The 19,602-nt window shown below is 43.2% G+C and overlaps 1 protein-coding gene across 1 annotated transcript; it reads left to right on the forward strand.

The window, feature by feature from the left end:
- The first annotated feature begins 4,471 nt into the window (after window positions 1-4,471).
- On the forward strand, window positions 4,472-9,142 carry LOC146631482 (uncharacterized). Its single transcript, XM_085354818.1, has 5 exons — window positions 4,472-4,634; window positions 5,336-6,003; window positions 7,567-8,112; window positions 8,758-8,955; window positions 9,059-9,142. The coding sequence occupies exons 1-5, from the start codon at window positions 4,472-4,474 to the stop codon at window positions 9,140-9,142; spliced, it is 1,659 nt and encodes a 552-aa protein (XP_085210944.1).
- The last annotated feature ends 10,460 nt before the right edge of the window (window positions 9,143-19,602 follow it).

Raw genomic sequence — 19,602 nt, forward strand, 5'->3', positions numbered from 1 at the left:
CTAGATTCACTACAGATTTGTTTGTCCTACACTGGCTACCGTAGCTGGGATTATGCACTTGAACTGGGAAGGTTAAGAAAACCAAATGCAGCTGATTGAAATCTGCAATCTGCATCTAACAATATGATTTTACTCGCTGTGCTAAAGAAGGATATGTTAAATAAATTAGAAGAACTGTTTTAAGTTAAACACATTAAAAACAAAAACTCTGCAGTCCCATGAAAAGCTAAACCCATTTAGTAGCAATAACTTGAAGTAATCATTTTCTGCATGACGTTATCAGAGTCTCACATTGTTGTGGAGGAACTTTGGCCCGCTCTTTACAACACTGCGGTTCGCGGGGCTTTTGTTTATGCACAGCTTTTGTAAAATCCTGCCACAGTATTCTAATCAGGTTGAGGTTTGTGCTTTGACTGGGTCATTGCAATACCTTGAGTCTTTTCTTTTTCAGCCATTCTGTTGTAGATTTGCTGGTATATTTGGGATTATTGTCCAGTTGCATGACCACGTTCTAGCTTATGGCCTCACATTTGACTCAACTGCAATGTACAGGTTCTGTGGCTGCAAAGCAAAACCAAATCTTCCACTCCATGGAGTCTCTTGACTGCAAGACTCGCTGCAAACACTACGTACAGTTTAACAGACAGTGATCCCACTTTTTGGGAATACTGGATCTTATAAATTGGTAGAAAGGTTCAGCAGAAGTAGATAACTCAGTCGGTAAACTTTCAAAAGTAGTATAAATGAACTTAAAGGAACTCGTTTAAAGCAAGTTAGACTCCACAGCATGTGTGTTTCTTTGTGCCATTTTGGTTGCGGAGTGCTCAGAGCCAGCATGAGTCGATGGGCTAATGTCGGAGGCACTGCTCTCATTATTTCATGGTTAGTTTGACACACGGCTAATATTCCAATGGCACGAGTTGAATTGAGCGGACTGAGGAGTATGAAGTGAAAATATGTGAGTGGGAGGTCTGCGAGCAGTGTGTGTGTGTCCTTGTGAGTGTGTGAGCAGGGGAGGGGCATCTGGAGTCCTCCAAACAGTTCCTGACAGAACAGTGCCTCTCTTGGCCATTTCCTTCAAACAGCAATCAGGCCGAATCAAAGCAGCTGCTCTGTTCTTGAATACTCCAATTGCACTAATCAACTCCATTTAGCGGCTCCTCAGCTGGCGAAGACCTGAGCCGCGCTGAGCCTAGCGAGCACACGCACACACATACACTCGAGCACGATTGGCTCAGGCCGCCGTTCAAAAGTCCAGTCAGAAATAATAACACTTATTTTATTAGGCCTGCTGGAGTGCTGCCAGCAACATTTAACAGCCTCACACAAGTCGAAATGAGCACAGCATGGAAATGGCGAGACTGTTGGAGATTCTTGCAAATCATCTGCTCGTTTCTGGCTCCAAGTGGAGCAAAAACGAGCAAAATGCGATAATGCTGTAGGAGTGGGAAGTACCGCATTATTCTGCTGGGCCTGCTAGTCTGCAGCAGCTGTTGTGTCTATTGTATATGACAATTGTAGCCTAAACAGCGAAGCACTAATCCGACAATTTCCATCCAATCAGTTGACAACAATTCAGGTTAATCTTGTATGTTGAAAGCTACATAGCAGAGATCCAAACAAATGTCTGGAGCGTGCTTCGCTCGCACTACCCTTGGATGCTCTGGTAAAAAAAACAATGCTAATTGTTCTGACTTGCCTCCCGATTCCAGCTCTTGACTCAGCCTTCAAATTTATTTTGTGACTTCAGCCCAGTGCTTGCTGTGATCAGCGTTACATAAATCCTAACATTTAACAACACAAAGCGGAGGAAGTAAAAGCACACAGAAAGTGTTTCAATGTGGTCTGGCTGTGCAGCCTTGGCCCTGGGAGAGACTTCCTCTGAGAAGTATTTAATGTTGGAAGCCTTCTCTCTCCAAACACAGAGCACCTGGGACAACAGCGGCCATTCCAGAGCCAGTGTTAATGAGTGGCAATGCAGACTGGCAATCAGCACTACCCGCAAAAATACAATTAATACGGTATGCTGGCTCTCTGTGTGTTCATGCTGCTTCGCTTATGAAAACAAAAAATTACAGCATTAAACTGCTCTAAACATTTGGGAAAAACTGTGCTGCACATCCAGAGAAAATCGCCTTGATTGCTAAAAGGATTTCAAAGAGTTTGCATGGAAACTGGATGAAAGAGGGGGGAAAATCCAAACAGTGTTAAAAGCATTCTTTGCTCCACTGTAGTCAATTACTTTCTTGTGTTTCAGTTCGACAAAAACACATCCTCTGGAATTTGCTCAGGGTCGCTCCGTCACACCGTCGCTGCAGGAGGTTTTTGGGCAAACTGATCAAACTGAGTGACACAGACAGTGTGGGGGGCAGAAAACTCATTTTGTTTTTAGCATCTAAGGATGTTAGCAGCTAATTCTATCATTTTGGCATCACGGTCAACGGACGACCTCAGCCTCTGCGTTACCGTGACGATATTCTTGGAGTCAAATTTGTGACGGGGCTGATTTAACTTATAATAATAATAATAACAACAATGGATTGGATTTATATAGCGCTTTTCAAGGCACCCAAAGCGCTTTACAATGCCACTATTCATTCACTCTCACATTCATACACTGGTGGAGGCAGCTACAGTTGTAGCCACAGCTGCCCTGGGACAGACTGACAGAAGCGAGGCTGCCATATCGCACCATCGGCCCCTCTGGCCAACACCAGTAGGCGGTAGGTGAAGTGTCTCGCCCAAGGACACAACGACCAGGACAGAGAGCCCGGGGATTGAACCGGCGACCTTCCGGTTACAGATACGCTTCCCAACCCCCTGAGCCACGGTTGTCCCAGAAAACATCATGAGTCCTAAACAGAGATGTACTTTTTTCAGTAAGTAAAGTAAGGGATTACTATTCCAAAAAAAGTAATTAGATTACTGTTACTTTCCCGTAAGCACGCTGTGTTACTAAACCGGGATTTTGTTTGTGAGAGTGTCTCATGACAATGATGTACGTCCGTGGCAGCAACAGACGTGTGCAGATCAACAATGGATAATATGGAGAGCAGGACAGAGTACGACCGTGCAGCGTTTAAAGCTTGGAAGTACTCACATTACTTCGAGTTTGACTCTGTGAAAAGTGACAAAAACATCAGCGTCTACTGTTCACTCTGTGTGGGAAGAAAACTTCTTTCTACAGCGAAAAATTAAACTTCAAATCTGAGCAAATACCGAGCACGCTGCCACGGGGATGTGACATTCACAGAGAAACCCCGGATCCTCCCACTGACATGACCGCTGCAGAAAAAATAGAACGCGGCTGAAATGTCTGTTGCCTTATTACGCATTCAGATTTTGTATCATGTTTTTTAAAATTAACTAAGTAATAAAGTAACTAATTACTTTTGAAAATAAGTAATTGTCATCCAGGGAAGGACGGATGTTGTTTTGCTGTGCTGTATTTTAATGTGAAGTGTACTTATTATTTTTTATATTGCATGTATTGGTTATATTTTGTGCAGTGTTTTATTTAGTTTGCATGTTTTAGTTATCGTCAAATTGTCCTGGAGAGACTCCGCCCTTTTCCCCGTTTTGACTAATTGGACACACCTGAAGAGGAAAGGAAAGGTAATTTACAGAGTGCTCAATGACACATAAAAGGGTTGGAGCCGGTGTTCAACAGAGGATGCAACACGAAGAATGCGAGACAGACAGAGGAAAGACACAGACGATCAGAGGGGAGAGCGAGAGACGATCAGAGAGTAGAGATGATCAGATGAAGCAGATTACCAGCGACTGGAAAGGGGAAACGATCAGAGGAAAAAAAGGCAGATGACCAGCGACTAGGGACGCGTAGCGGCAGTCTGGTGGCAATAACGACAAGAGCCAGCTCGTGCACTGCGGGAGAACAGAAGCAGTGAGACCGCGGTGCCGATTGCAGTTTGAGGAAGCGGCGGGCGGAGTTGAGAGCTCTGCCCACCCGGGTAAGTCTTTGACTTATCCTTTTTATAAAGTAAACTGCCAAAGGAATAGTGACTGCCGCTCCCTCCCTTTCTTCAGTGCACCAGGACGTGGAATGCGGGGAGGAAGGCGAGGACTCCGCTGGGTTTCCCTCTTTTAATACTACGCTGGACCTCTTAGTTTTCTGTGACTTTTAGGCCGTGGTGGATTCCACTGGACTTTTAATGTTGTGTGTTATTGATTTTTATTGTGTCTTCCCTTGGCCAAGGTTGTTTTAATTCATTTTACCTTTTTAACTATTTAAATATAATAAATTATATTTTTAATCTTACAGTTTAAATTGTGTGCTTTCCCTCGGCGGCTCCACTGCTCTGCCCGTTTTGAGGAAGGTTTCCTTCCTTTTAAAAAACACAAACCATCTTGGAAGCATAATCAGCCTTTCCGCTCCGGTGTCACATAATTGGCGTTGTCGACATAGGATACGGAGCCAAGAGCAGTTGGGTTAGCCAGGGGAATAGCAAATATGATGATGCCTGTATATCCCGGAGCCCCGTGGCTGCCGAAGTTTAAAGGGCCTGATCAGGATGTGCAATATCAGGAGTGGAAGGAGCAGATGCGGGGGCTGCTGGGATCTCAGGACTTGCCTGAAGTGAGGAAAGTTGCTATTGTGTTGGGAGCGCTAGCAGGTGAGGCTAAACGTCAGGTCAGTGTTCTTGAAACCAGTGAAAGAGACCAAGTACAAAAAATCTTTTCTTTTTTAGACTCTTTATATGGTGATCGTGTCCCCACCCCAGTTCTTAGGTCACAGTTTTTTAGTTGCACTCAGAACTCAAGTGAAACCGTATCTTCATTTATCTTGCGGTTAAGAGAATTATACTGTAGGTTGCGAAAGCATGATCCAGATAATGTCCCCTCTGATGCAGCCCTGCGAGATCAATTGTTGCTAGGATTGCGGGAGGGCCCTGTAAGTCAGGCACTGAAGGTCTATGTGCGGCGTAATCCAGACCAAGATTTTGCTGCCATACGCCAGGAGGCACTGCTCCTAGACTCAGAACATGTACAGCCCCAGTCTGAGGTAACCTGCCTGTCTGTAAATAAGTCTCATGCTCCTTTTAAGGTTGAACAGAAAGAAGATTGGAGGCAGGTGTTAAAACAGGAGATACTGGAGGATGTTAAGGCACAAATTAAAGGACTGGCACAAGAGCTAGTAAGGGAAATTAGAGGCTCCACTCAGCCAGCTGTAGCTACTCTTCCGCCTGCACCTCAGTTTAGGAGAAGACCGCGACAATCAAATGCTAGCTGGGATGCACAAGGTCGGCCTATCTGTCGGAGGTGTAAACAAGCAGGACATATAGCTAGGTTTTGCCAGACCTCCATGTCTTCCCAGCCAAGTTTAAACTAGATGACCCTGCTGCTGAGGTCCGAGGGGTGGGGTTTTTTGGTTCACCTAAGGAATTAAGGGCCACAGAAACATTTATTGGGCAGTGTCCAACAGTGAAGATAGTGATCGAAGGGGTGGAGCTTCAAGGCTTGTTGGATACCGGGTCACAAGTGACTTTGATACAGGAGAGTCTGTTTAATGAGTATTTTTCCCAGGCTAGGCTTGAGAAAACTCCAACCGCCTTTAGGCTGAGAGCCGCCAATGGTCTGGAAATTCCCTATACCACCTATGCTGTCCTGGACATGGAAATAGAAGGTGTTAAGGTTCCTGGACGCGGGGTTGTGGTGGTAAAAGATGACCATTGCACTCACCCACTGATTATTGGTATGAATGTTGTGACTGCCTGTTGGAATGTATTTAAGTGGCCGGAAAAGACTACTCCTGCCCCACAGCAGTTAACGAATCAACAGGCCTGGAGGACTGCCTTCGCAACATGCAGACGGATAGAAGCAAGTACAGTGGAGGACGGAATGGTGGGGTATGTACGGCTAGCTGGCCGACGCAAAATTAAAGTTCCCCCGAGGAGTGAAATAATGGTGTGGGGCCGGACTCAGACGGGTCCGCAAGGAACAGATTATTGTGCCTTGGTGGAGGCACTGCCTGAAACCCCTGATGTGGGGGTGGCGAGAACCCTTGTCATGGTAAGGGCCGGGAGAGTGCCAGTGAGGATTTGTAACCCACACCCCTATCCTCTTTTTATAGGTTGCTACCAGAAACTGGGAAAGCTATCCTGCGTGGATGAAGCTGACGTACATGGCTCACAGGACCTGAGCCTGTCCCTTGGGACGGACGGTGTGGTGGAGGTGGCTCTGGTCGATAGTGGCGCCCCCACGGAGGAGGAGAGATTACCTGAGGAGATGAATAAACTGATTGAAAGACCTGACCTGTCTGAACTGCAACAGGGCGAGCTACGTGCTTTATTGCTTAAATGGGAGAAGGTGTTCTCTAAAGATGACGAAGATTTCGGGAGGACTGACCTGGTGCATCATTGTATCCCCACAGGTGATGCAGCTCCCATTAGAGAGAGGTATCGTCCTTTGCCCCCCGCAATGTATAAGGAAATGAGGAGTCTCTTGGTAGATATGATGGCAAAGGGAGTTATCCGGGAAAGCTGTAGCCCATGGGCTGCACCCATTGTTTTGGTGAGAAAAAAGGATGGCGCCTGGAGGTTCTGTGTGGACTACAGAAAATTGAATGCGGTGACGCATAAAGATGCTTTCCCCTTGCCACGAATAGAAGAGACATTGACAAGCCTTACTCGAGCGAAGTGGTTTTCCACCCTGGACTTAGCCAGTGGATACTGGCAGGTCCAAATGGACCCGACGGACAGAGAAAAGACTGCTTTTACGACCCCAGTTGGGTTGTTTGAGTTCGAGCGGATGCCGTTTGGTCTGTGCAATGCACCCGCTACATTTCAGCGCCTGATGCAGCACTGTTTGAGTGGACAGATTGCCGAGTCTTTATTGGTGTACTTAGACGACATTATCATTTATTCACCTGACTTTTCGTCTCATTTACAGCATCTAGATGAAGTGTTTCAGAGGCTGTGGCGTCATGGGTTGAAGTTACAGCCGAACAAGTGCGAGTTCCTGCAACAAGAGGTGAAATTTCTGGGGCATGTAGTGGATAAGTATGGTGTAAGACCAGACCCGGATAAGATTTCTGCGGTGATGGATTGGCCGGTCCCTGATACCATCAGACAGGTCAGATCCTTTTTGGGCCTGGCTGGTTACTACAGACGTTTTGTGTCCGGTTTTGCTCAAATCGCACGCCCTTTAAATGCATTATTGACAGGGGTCCCTGTGAACAAGAGAACAGACCGTCGTAAAGTACAGTGGTCCCCAGAATGTCAAACGGCATTTGAGGCCCTCAAAGCAGCTTTAACGCAGGCACCTGTTTTGGCATACGCAGATTACTCTCTTCCCTTTATTGTGTATACAGATGCCAGTGGCCGCGGGCTGGGAGCCGTTCTGGCGCAGGTTCAAGAGGGCCAAGAAAGGGTAATAGCGTACGCCAGCAGAAGTTTACACCACACGGAACGGAATGACGCAAACTATAGTTCTTTCAAGTTGGAGCTGTTAGCCCTTAAGTGGGCGGTTACCGAAAAGTTTAAAGACTATCTGACTGGTGCACGATTCGTTGTGTATACTGATAATAACCCTGTGGCCCATTTACAGACTGCTCGCTTGGGCGCAGTAGAACAACGTTGGGTTGCCCAGCTGGCCTCTTTCGACTACGAGATCAAGTATCGTTCGGGTAAGAGCAATATTAATGCTGATGCCCTTTCTCGATTCCCCACTGTCCCAGCAGAGCACCTGGAGGGGGCTGGATCAGAGCGTGGAGTCACTTCAGCAGCCATTGAATTGACCTGTGAGGTAGAGGGGAGTGACTGGGCAGAAGCACAAGTTCACGATCCGGATATTCAAGTGGTAAAACAACTTCTGGAAGCTCAGGTCGCACCTACAAAGTCAGAACGTCAGGCATTGTCGCATGGTGTGCGGCGACTCCTACAGCAGCAAAAAAGACTTTTTATTAAAGACGGAGTATTGTGCCGTAAAGTGTCGGACGAATATACCCAGGAGACTCGTCATCAAGTTGTGTGTCCTAGTTCCAGGTGCCATGAGGTGTGGCGGAAGATCCATGAGGCTGCTGCCCATGCGGGGGTAGATCGAACCCTCTCTCGGATACGGCAGCGGTTCTACTGGGTTAACATGGAAGCGCAGGTACGTCAGTTTCATCTGGGTTGTGTCCCCTGTAGTCTACAAAAGGAGAGGGTAGAACCTAGGGCTCCACTGCACCCTATTTCAGTCTCATACCCTTTGGAGGTTGTAGGCATGGATTTTCTGTCCTTAGGCTGACCAACTGACACTTATCAAAACATACTTGTGGTGACTGATCTGTTTACGCGGTTCGCTTGGGCTATCCCTACAATAAACCAAACAGCAGAGACTACAGTAAAGGCTTTATGGAAGTATGTGATACAGCCGTTTGGTTGCCCAGGCCGACTCCACTCCGACCGTGGGTCTAATTTTGAATCTGCATTAATGAAACAACTCTGTGATACCTATGGTATAACTAAAAGCCGCACGACACCTTACCACCCTGCGGGGAATGGTAGTGTAGAACGTTTCAATCAGACCCTATTGAACATGCTTCGCTCACTAGAATCAGTTAGGCAGAGCCAGTGGGTAGGAAATCTGCCGGAACTTGTTCATGCTTATAACAATACTATCCATAGCTCCACCGGTTACACACCTGCCTACTTGATGTTTGGTCGGCATTTACGTTTGCCTGTGGATGTGGTGTTAGGTGTGGGCCCCCAACAGGCGAGGCAGGGTTTGAGTGAGTGGGTGTGTTCCCATCATCAGAAGCTCTCCCTAGCTTATCGATTGGCTGGGCAGAAGATGTGTAGTGCAGCCTCCCAACACAAAAGCCAGTATGAGAAAAGAGGCTGTACCCTTCCATTGTTGCCCGGGGAGAGAGTCTGGGTACGTGATCGAAACAGACAGGGCAAAGGAAAACTGTGTTCCTGGTGGTCTCCTGAGCCGTATGTGGTGTTGGAACAGGTGGGAGATACGGGCTTAGTGTATAAGGTCAAACCAGAAAAGGGGGGTAATATACAAACTTTACATAGAAATGCCTTAAAAGTGTGCCTTGCTCCTCAAACAGACTTTACCCCTCTACGGAGGAGCCGACCACAGGCCCTTCGGATTTCCCAGCGCCAGTGTTTTATGGGTTTTTACCCCTTACTGACTGTGTGTCACCTCACCAGAGTGATTCAGGTATGTCCCTTAGACGCTCCAGTAGGACCACGCGTGGGATTCCACCAGAGCGTTATAGAGAGGTAGAGCATTAGCAGGGACTGCTAATATTTCAGTGTGGGGGGATGTCATCCAGGGAAGGACGGATGTTGTTTTGCTGTGCTGTATTTTAATGTGAAGTGTACTTATTATTTTTTATATTGCATGTATTGGTTATATTTTGTGCAGTGTTTTATTTAGTTTGCATGTTTTAGTTATCGTCAAATTGTCCTGGAGAGACTCCGCCCTTTTCCCCGTTTTGACTAATTGGACACACCTGAAGAGGAAAGGAAAGGTAATTTACAGAGTGCTCAATGACACATAAAAGGGTTGGAGCCGGTGTTCAACAGAGGATGCAACACGAAGAATGCGAGACAGACAGAGGAAAGACACAGACGATCAGAGGGGAGAGCGAGAGACGATCAGAGAGTAGAGATGATCAGATGAAGCAGATTACCAGCGACTGGAAAGGGGAAACGATCAGAGGAAAAAAAGGCAGATGACCAGCGACTAGGGACGCGTAGCGGCAGTCTGGTGGCAATAACGACAAGAGCCAGCTCGTGCACTGCGGGAGAACAGAAGCAGTGAGACCGCGGTGCCGATTGCAGTTTGAGGAAGCGGCGGGCGGAGTTGAGAGCTCTGCCCACCCGGGTAAGTCTTTGACTTATCCTTTTTATAAAGTAAACTGCCAAAGGAATAGTGACTGCCGCTCCCTCCCTTTCTTCAGTGCACCAGGACGTGGAATGCGGGGAGGAAGGCGAGGACTCCGCTGGGTTTCCCTCTTTTAATACTACGCTGGACCTCTTAGTTTTCTGTGACTTTTAGGCCGTGGTGGATTCCACTGGACTTTTAATGTTGTGTGTTATTGATTTTTATTGTGTCTTCCCTTGGCCAAGGTTGTTTTAATTCATTTTACCTTTTTAACTATTTAAATATAATAAATTATATTTTTAATCTTACAGTTTAAATTGTGTGCTTTCCCTCGGCGGCTCCACTGCTCTGCCCGTTTTGAGGAAGGTTTCCTTCCTTTTAAAAAACACAAACCATCTTGGAAACATAATCAGCCTTTCCGCTCCGGTGTCACATAATCAGTAAAGTAACCGGATTACTTTATTGGAGACGTATTCAGTAATTACTCTTTTCAAGTAACTTGACCAACACTGGTCCTGAAGTACAATCTTAAGAATAGATTAAGAGAAGCTGAATCAACAAATATCAAGCTTTTGGGCATGACTGCATCTGCACGGGTATTTGTATGTGAACCTCATGGACCACGAGGTCATTCGCAGTTGTCTTCAATCAGTGGATGCAAAACAGGATGTGAGTGGCTACCCTATTTTTATTTAAGTGTCACAGTAATTAAGTCATAGCAAGGACCTCAGAAAAAAGAGTTGTTGGCTCATCAGATAGAACGGGTTACACGACCAAGATTTTCAACCCCACCTGTCCATCGCAGCATTTTTCTGAACATCAGTAAACTGTGTACTTACACATCGATTTTACTTTCCATTTGGAATCATTTTGGTCACTTGACAAATTTGGGTCCTACCACAGTGGCGTAGTGGGTAACATGTGAAAAAGCCCTAGTTTTATCGTGGAAGGGGAAACTTACAGCTAGTGCAGCTTCGAGAACTGTACCAAAACTGGTAAAAATAAATAAACAAATGTTCATCTAGTGAAATAAAAATTCAAGTTGCAAGATGTCAGATGAAGGGTGTGAGAAGGTCGGGCAAAACCTAGCTGTGACTTTGTCACTACATGCATCATAAATGTGCAGAAAAAGCAAACAAGCAGCCGAAACATCTCGAGCACCAGTTCCCATTATTATCACTTCAATAAGAGCCTGTCATGACAATCCTGCTGTTTACACAAACATCATTAGCATTTAAAACCAGTTTAATTGACTGTTACATTATGAAGAGAAATGAAGTGTAACATGACCTCATGAGCAGCAACAACCTCACAGAGCTGAGCGAGCGCTCCTCAACACTGACTCGACCAAAAGCAGGGTTTGAAAAAACAAAAAACAAAAGGGGCATACTGGCAGTGTTTGAGAGTGGTCACTGTTGTCATTAAGTTAATACTCATCCACAGTTTGGTCTAAACACAGGGCCTTTTATGGAATTATCCTAATTAGTGTGACCATTAGCCTTAATGGGGAGTAATGGGCAGTTAGATGTTATTTGGTAAAACAACACGCCAGAGGCTGGAGGTGTTTTATTACAGCTCTATATTAAGCTCATTTCTGGAAGGTAAAGAATGTTTCCAGATCGCAGACAAAATTGGCCGGGCGCTAATTCAGTTTCCACATCGAGCAAAGCACGGACCACCCACCAGGAAAATAACATGCAGCAAGATGCCTGCTGTATGCTAATAATACGGCCTGCAGTGACAGCTTCAAGTCTGACGGACTCCACGCACCGTTCTTTAAGAAATTACTGCAGCTACACATGTTTACACACTTCTTCTTTTCAAGCGAACGCTCAGCGTGAAGTTTCCAAGTGTGGTTATAAGATTTTATGCTTTTAGGAAATTACAAAAGACATCCAGTTTGTAACCGTATAACAGCGTCCAGGGAAAGCCAAGGCTGCATTGTTTTCCATCACATGTAGATTTCACTAGGACGTTGTAGGTTCTCACAAACTTTAAATCTGAGTGACAAAACGCTTCACAGTGTAGTTCAGCAGCAGTTTGGATAATTAAGCTTGGGAACACAATAACCTCTGGCACTGCTTACACGGTGGGGACTAGAGTCTGCTTCCTTTTTTTTGCTGTAATGTTGATTCTCTAGAGCAGTTGTAATTGCTGTGTTTGTATTGCTCTCCCTGTGGGAAGCTATATGCAGTCTGAAGCCACATATGAAATATTATTTGCAGGGCTGCTAAAATCCCCCCCCCCAACAAAAAAAGACAGAAGACAACTTAACTGTGGTGGACAAAGTCTTCCAATGATTTCCAGAGTGCACAGAAATCACTATTTCCAGGGGAATTCCTTCACACCAGAGCCTCTGTAAACACAGCCAATAATGAGTTAATTGCTGAACAGGGTGAATGATAACCAGCTATTCAGCGCCTGTGATTTCTTTAAGTGTGAAATGTGGATACAGTGTCACCACACGCGGTATCTCCGAGATTTATGACACACTCACAAACCAGTTTCTTTCCAGTGTCGGTGTTTGAACTTCGCCACGGGCCATTTGCTTCACACAAGCACCATCATTCGTGAAGCGACTGTGTTTTATCTGTCTTTATGATTCACAAGCAGTGAATAGGACTATTTCAAAAGGCATATCCTCTCCTTGGATAAACCTGTCACGCAAGTGATGAATGAGGAAATAATCACGATTCAAACACAAAGCTGTTGCTAAAATGCTTTACTGTGTCTGTTTTTGAGGTCAATGGGTGAAAAATCTCTTTGTTGAAATGATCTTGTGCTCATTCTGTATTGCAACAGTATCTAGGCTAGTACAGCCTCGGGGAAATTTCCAGTCTCTTTCTCTTCATGCAAATATGTTTTTGTGTATTAATTTAAAGATGCACCGAACCAAAGAACTTCCAGAACGTTACACTATAATGTGATGATCGGGTCTAATTATGTTACCAGTGATTTTAATGATGTAGAAAATTTTATATTTATGAGGGGTGATCAAAAAAGTTAAAAACCAGATTTACATTTGGCCCACTGCAGTCCTATAAACTTCACCAAAGTTTAAAACAACATTTGAATATTGTAGGATGTTAATCATAAACTTGAATAGTGAATATTTAACCCTATCCATTAAATAGAAACATCCCTAGCTTACATAGAACGGCACATGTTCCGACTAAATGTTCTCCTTCAGACACGTCAGGACTTTACAGCAGAACTCTGACAGTCTTAGCCTGGGAAATAAATTCAAGGTCCACAATCACGTAAATGTTAGAAAATAATGAGCATTCAACTGGTCTAAATTCTCTTTTATCTGAGAGGAAGTGGAGCAGTTGAAAGAGAGAGCAGACAAATTGAAATGACTGAAGGTTTTTGACTGTTATGGACCTATTTGAAGCACTGTTTGTATTTGAATGCTGTGTCCATCAATATGTCTAGATTTCACTCTACTGATTGCATATTTTGGTAAAGATGGTGTAAACACTTTTATACAAATAACACTATCAAACAGATGACCCTTTGGCCCCAAATTCATTCTGCAATAACCCCCATGAGAATCATGAAGTATGGAACTGGGTAGTTGGTGATAGGCAGCACGGTGGCACAGTGATCAGCACCAGCAAGAAGGTCCAGAGTTTGATTTCACTACCAGGCCCAGGCCTTTCTGTGTGGAGTTTGCATGTTCTCTCTGTGTTTGTGTGGGCTCTCTCCGGGTACTCCGGCTTCCTCCCAAAGACATGCAGCTGGTGGGGTATGAAATTGGTGACATGATCAATACTTGTTTTACCTGCTGTATAAAATAGCAACAATGCTCAGTGGCTAGTGGACCTAAGAGCGCACCACAGTAACCTTCCTGAACAGGATTCAGTAAACATTGCAGTGGCAGACATCCAAGAAAGAGTTTCAGGAAAGAAGAGTTGGACAGTACCAGGCCCTGACATGATTCACACCTGCTTGCTAAAGAAGCTAACCACATTAAATGAGCACCTGACACCACAAATGAACCAACTGCTAATAGATGAGGCTGCTAAAACTACCATCCAATAGCCTGCCTCAGCACCACATGGAAGCTCCTGGCAGGTATCATACCAGCTAAGACGAACAGACACATGGCTCAAAACACATGGCCCAGAAAAGAATTGACACAAACACCAGAGGGGCAAAATGCCTGGTAGATAGAGCAGTCACTTGAGACCAGACTGGCCAACATGTGCACCCCCTGGATTGACTACAAGAAGGCCTATGACTTAATGCCTCACACATGGATCCTGGGATGCCTAGAACTATACAAGATCAACAGGATCCTAAGAGCCTACTAAAGGCCAACTTCAAGCCAACTGCACAAGGAGATGCTCTGTATCCACTGCTGTTCTGCATAGGCCTGAATCTCCCAAACCATATAGCCTAACCATATAGAGTAAAGCCTGGAAGTTCAATTGAATTTAATGTAACTGCACAGCGCCAAATGACAACAACAGTTGCCTCAAGGCGCTTTATATTATAAGGCAGACCCCACAATAATACATACAGAGAAAAACCCAACAATCATTTGACCCCCTGTGAGCAAGCACTTTGGCGACAGTGGGAAGGAAAAACTCCCTTTTAACAGGAAGAAACCTCCAGCAGAACCAGGCTCAGGGAGGGGCGGGGCCATCTGCTGTGACCAGTTGGGGAGAGAGGAGGTCAAAATGGGATACACACTCTGTGATGGATGAGAATGGTCAAACTAAGATCCTGTGGGACTTCCAATAAAGACGGACACCTTGTTGAGTTCTAACCAACTGGACATGTAGTCGTGGACATGCAGTCGTGGACATGCAGAGGAAAAATGGCCGTAGTGATAGAGCTATACCAGTATCAGGGAGAAAAGACTGAAATGAAATGACTGAATTTGCCATATCAGGACTCCAAGTCTTAACTGATATGAAATCTTTGACACACGTGAAGACAGTGATGTAGTTACTAAAGACAAAACAGAGATAGTAGCAAATGCTAAGCTGCACTTTGAGCCACCTTTTTCATTCTAATAGATGCCATGTTAGCGACACGAGGTCGTTAGCTAAAGCAGCGTGTAAACCGCTAATAGACAGTTTATTTATTGCATCACTTAGCATTTATGTAAGGATTTGGTGAATGAATGAGGCGTGTGTGGTGATGTAATTTTAGTGATATTACGATTGAACAAAAAGTCACTGGACCACATAATATCTTGGAGGTTATACAGTGGTACGGTAAGAGAGGAGGAATGGTTCCAGAAAGTGCATTGTTCGCTTTTTAAGGCAGAGTCAGTGTCCTGAAGCCCTGGCAGGATATACTTTCACATGTTTCTGACACCCTGGGGCTTATATAGCTACACTTTATGTCCTTGCCTCTAGCTGCAGGTAGTAGAATGGTCCATTACACAAAAACTAGTCGTCAGAAATGATCAATTATCCAGGATAAGAGCATAGAAAGAGATTTGCATCCCTCAAATTTTTGTTTCACATAGATGCTGGGTATACACAAAGCTACACTAATGCAGAATCATCAAATTCTGTCATCAGTTTAGCTCCACTGACAAAACAGACATTAAAAATGTGTAAATGCCTCTCTTCTCTTCAGGTGTCCAGCTTAGCCACGACAGTGAGTAAACCATATAAAAATCAAATTATTGAATTAAGCCAGTGTAATGTTATGATTTACACTCATAAGTATCCTCAGCGAAAAAGCATCTGTTCCACGTCTCCAGCAGTTTTTTGTGGGGATAAATGCAACAGCTTTGCAAGCAGGTTTTGTGATGATTTCATTTGAGATCATCATTTATGCTTTTAACTTTTTAAACCTTTTCAGAAGTGATATCACTTTGAAGCTATGTTGAGGCTAACAATGTCTCATCAGGCCTTGAAAACTTGGAATGCCCCTTCTCAAACTCCACCCAGTCTCGCTCGCCAAACCCCTGCACGCATTATTAGACAATATTGAATGTGCAGTTTCAGGCAAGCTGTTGCCATCTGACATGTGCCGACTTATCAAAATAAATCTTTCTGCCCTTTTAAACGTTTGACTCAAAGTCAACGGGAGAATCACGTGGATCTTCCCAGTCTGCCATGCAGCCGTGTGATTGTCAGGCCGGCTAATTTAGCATGACTGCAGTTTCTGTAGCTAATGCGGTGTTTGCTTTCCACGCTCGGATTAACAAGATGCAGTTATGAGCCTTTGTGGGATTTCTGTCTTGTTGATAGGGTTTTCAGACTGACATGGACACCTATGTAGTGTATTTGTGCAGTGATCACAAAATGTTTGCATGCAGGACAATAAGAAATGCTCTGCAGCTTTGAGCAATCTGAGCATTGCACTGGGTGCAGCTGTGAACATGTTCCACCTTATCACTGTTACAGTAATACTGTGAGAGATGGACAGTTAATTAGTTGCCTCTGCGAGCACAGCCTTTCGCCTTATGAGATGTGCCTTCATTATGTCTTCTTTTGACTGTCAGCTCTATAATCAGGCCTGTTGAACTTATCCATCAGGCATCAGCGGTAGAATTAAAGTTGTGACTGTGAGATGAAAGAGAGGAAAGTAAAACAAGCTAAATCAGTTGAAGCTGAACATTGTTTTTTACCCGCTTACTTTCCAAGAGTTTGATTTTAATTTGGAATTCAAATCACAACTGAAGCACCACTGAAGACTTATTGTCTTTACTCAAACCCGATTTATGCACTAAATGTATGGTTAATAAGTCACAATAGGAACTGAAAATATTGTGCAAGCATGAAAAGTATTTGCACTTTCTTCATGTTGAAGTTTTTAAAACTTTAGTAACTTATTATATTCAGTACATAATGCAGTATTATTCTACATAAAGTGCTCAGTAACACAGAAGTAAATAAAATAATCTTCAGCTGCAACATAATTAATAATTATAATTCAGTAAAGGTACATTTAGTACATTAGTTGTAACGTAGGATTATGACTTTTACTTAAAGAGTGCTTTCAATACAAACTTATGTTTCATGTGCAGCCACTTTTCAGCTCATGCATGTGTGTGAGTCCACAGGGCCGCAAATGATCCTAAAATCCATGTCCATGCCATTTTTTATCACCCTGCCCTGTTCTTGGGGCTTCCTGTGATACCCCATTTAAAAAATCCTGGAAAGATCCCTGCCTTGATTTACCTGACAAGAAAGAACACGTAACGGCCGTGTGATTTATGATCGACGAAACAAAAGCTGGCCGAGTGTGATGTTGTTCTAACACTGCAAAGCATCTTAATGAGGAGGTCAGGGCTGATGGATGTCAGCAAAGTGTGCAGCACTAAAAACAATGAAACAAACACAGACCTGTTTATTTTGCACAAACACAAACCATGACTGCAATCACATGTCGGGGTATTGCTGTCTGAATGACTCACTATAAACAGAAATTTTTCATAAATTTATGATGTTTTCTCAAAACCAGACTAAAATGTAATAAACTGTATATCGTAATATGATGATGTGGACAAGCGGCGTTATGTTTACGTATTAAATCTTTCGTTTAACCATCTGAACCGCTGTTTGTACGTTTGCGTGCTAATACGTTTATGAATGTTGGGATTCTGAATAAATAGCGCTGACATTTATGAATATTCAAGGCTGACATGAATAGCAAAAATTACTTAGTGATAACACTGACAACGGTTAGCAGTGTTACTCAGACTTTATGATGTGAAAATGAATACTGCAAAAAATATTCCTGCAGAAGTCACATGGATGAGTGATGAAACAGAATCAACTTTCTGGGATTTTCTTACCTGGATGATTAAACAAGATATAAAAATGAAACCAAAAGGTCACATATGTAATGACAACGCAGACGTTCTCTTGTTATAATGCTGTGTTTGGTAAAATATGTGAAAACAGCGTGTAAATAAATGAAGGTTGGGGTGAGTTTCACGCCTGAGAAAGTTGTCAGCTGTCTTTAAAGTTTTATCACTTGTGCCTAATGTTCCCCTAATGTTACAATCATTGCTTTTGTCTTTCCTGCAGACCAACAAACTGCCAAACCCGCTGCTTTTAAAGAGGTTCATCTGCTGATGATCAGTTAATGAAGTGCCTGTGATTAGCAACACCTGGCTACCTACAACAGACACGTTGTACTGACTTTGTATTGCAAAATGACATAGAAGAAGCAGATTATTATTATTTTCATTATGTCCTGATTGATAAGGCCTTATAATTGAAAGAGGGTGCACTGATAGATAGATCTTTATATATACATTTTTACAGCTTTGCACTGTTATGCTTTTGTTGTTTGGAATGGCTTAATCACTGTGGTGTGTCATGTGGGTGTGCAGTGTGGATAAAGCTTATTTAATTCCACAGATGAATTAGGCTGTGTATGTCTGAGAAATCACTTTTCATTACGTTTCAGTTCCAAATAAAAAAGATAAATAAATCCTCGTGCACTCATACCCGATCAGATACGAGTGAAGAAAATCTTAAAAACAGTGCTTGTTGAGATAACCCAGAGGCATGCCTACATCAAACAGCTCAAGTTCAACACGGTGCTGCCGTGGTTTTAAGAGTTTACATCCACTTCACAAGGGCCCTGTGTGGAAACCTCATATTTCAGAGTGCAGTTGGCACGAGGACATTTGCTTTAATTTTTGAGGGCAAGTGAGCAGAATTAATGGCTGGATGGTAATAAGTCACTGCTGTAAGTGAATGTTCAGTGTTTTACATGCGCTGAAACCATTTAAGACTCAATATAACAAAACATGTCACAAATCTTTACACTTGGGAGACAGGTAACTTGAGTGTATTGATTTTGATGAGTTTAAGGAAAACTGGCAAGGCCTTCAAGGTATTTCTTAAATAAAAGCACATGGAGTCAAATGCAAAGCAGCGTGAGCCTCCATACTGTAAAGTGCAAAGAGTAGTCTTGTCTTCCAGCCTAATGGGGATACGGGATAAACAACTGCAGCATTAAGAGATTTTCCGTGGTTTGTAAAAATGTTACATTTTCTTTCATTCAGAACAGTTTTATATATTTATTACTGCATCACAACTATCTTTGTTTTAGAAAAAGAAGGAAAGCTTGAGCTTTGTGAATGAAGAGAAAGAGACCAGAGAGAAAGAGCAAAAAATGAGACGATTGCAATTAAACTAAATACATGAACAAGAAAAAGGAGAAAAAGAAAGAAATGCAAAGTGTATATTTACACTATATGATGCATGGCTGCACGGTTCCTTCAAGAAATCTGCAGATATTAAAATGCACTAACTCTAATCCAGTTTGTCTTTGATGTTTGTTGTCAAATTCTGGTTCATTATTTACTTTTCATTTCCCTTTGACTGTATTTGGATACTGATATTGAACATTGTATGCATGTCTGTGTCCGATACCAGACTATAGGCAGCAGAGACCAGAGGGGATACTTTAATTACTCTTTGGGAAATTAAATGCTTTTATAACAAACTTTCAGCTGTTTCCTTGTTTCTCAAAGGTTGTCACAGTGTAACAGGCTTTACGCCCTTCCTCTGTTAACCATGGAGGTAAATCAAACCTATAGCTTTTTTAATAATTTTTAAAAATGCAGTAATTGGGTCTCATATAAGCTTTAGTGAGAAATAGTCAGCAGTGAAATTATTATTTAAAACCAAAGACTATATATATATATATATATATATATATATAGTCTTTTGGTTTTATATATATATATATATATATATATATAACGATACAGATATTTTATATATATGTATACAGATACAGATATATGTATCTGTATACATACATATACAT

The sequence above is a fragment of the Diplotaxodon limnothrissa genome, linkage group LG5, assembly GCF_057381915.1.
Source record: "Diplotaxodon limnothrissa isolate DT_005_m linkage group LG5, D_limnothrissa_male_GT1.1, whole genome shotgun sequence".
NCBI lineage: Eukaryota > Metazoa > Chordata > Actinopteri > Cichliformes > Cichlidae > Diplotaxodon > Diplotaxodon limnothrissa.

Excerpts from the sequence above, each read along its gene's own strand:
- LOC146631482 (XM_085354818.1), top strand. The coding sequence starts at position 4,472 with ATGATGATGCCTGTATATCCCGGAGCCCCGTGGCTGCCGAAGTTTAAA. Across the intron at positions 4,635-5,335 it reads TGTGTTGGGAGCGCTAGCAG|CCAAGTTTAAACTAGATGAC; the intron begins GTGAGGCTAAAC and ends ATGTCTTCCCAG. Across the intron at positions 6,004-7,566 it reads CACTGCCTGAAACCCCTGAT|ACTGCTCGCTTGGGCGCAGT; the intron begins GTGGGGGTGGCG and ends GCCCATTTACAG.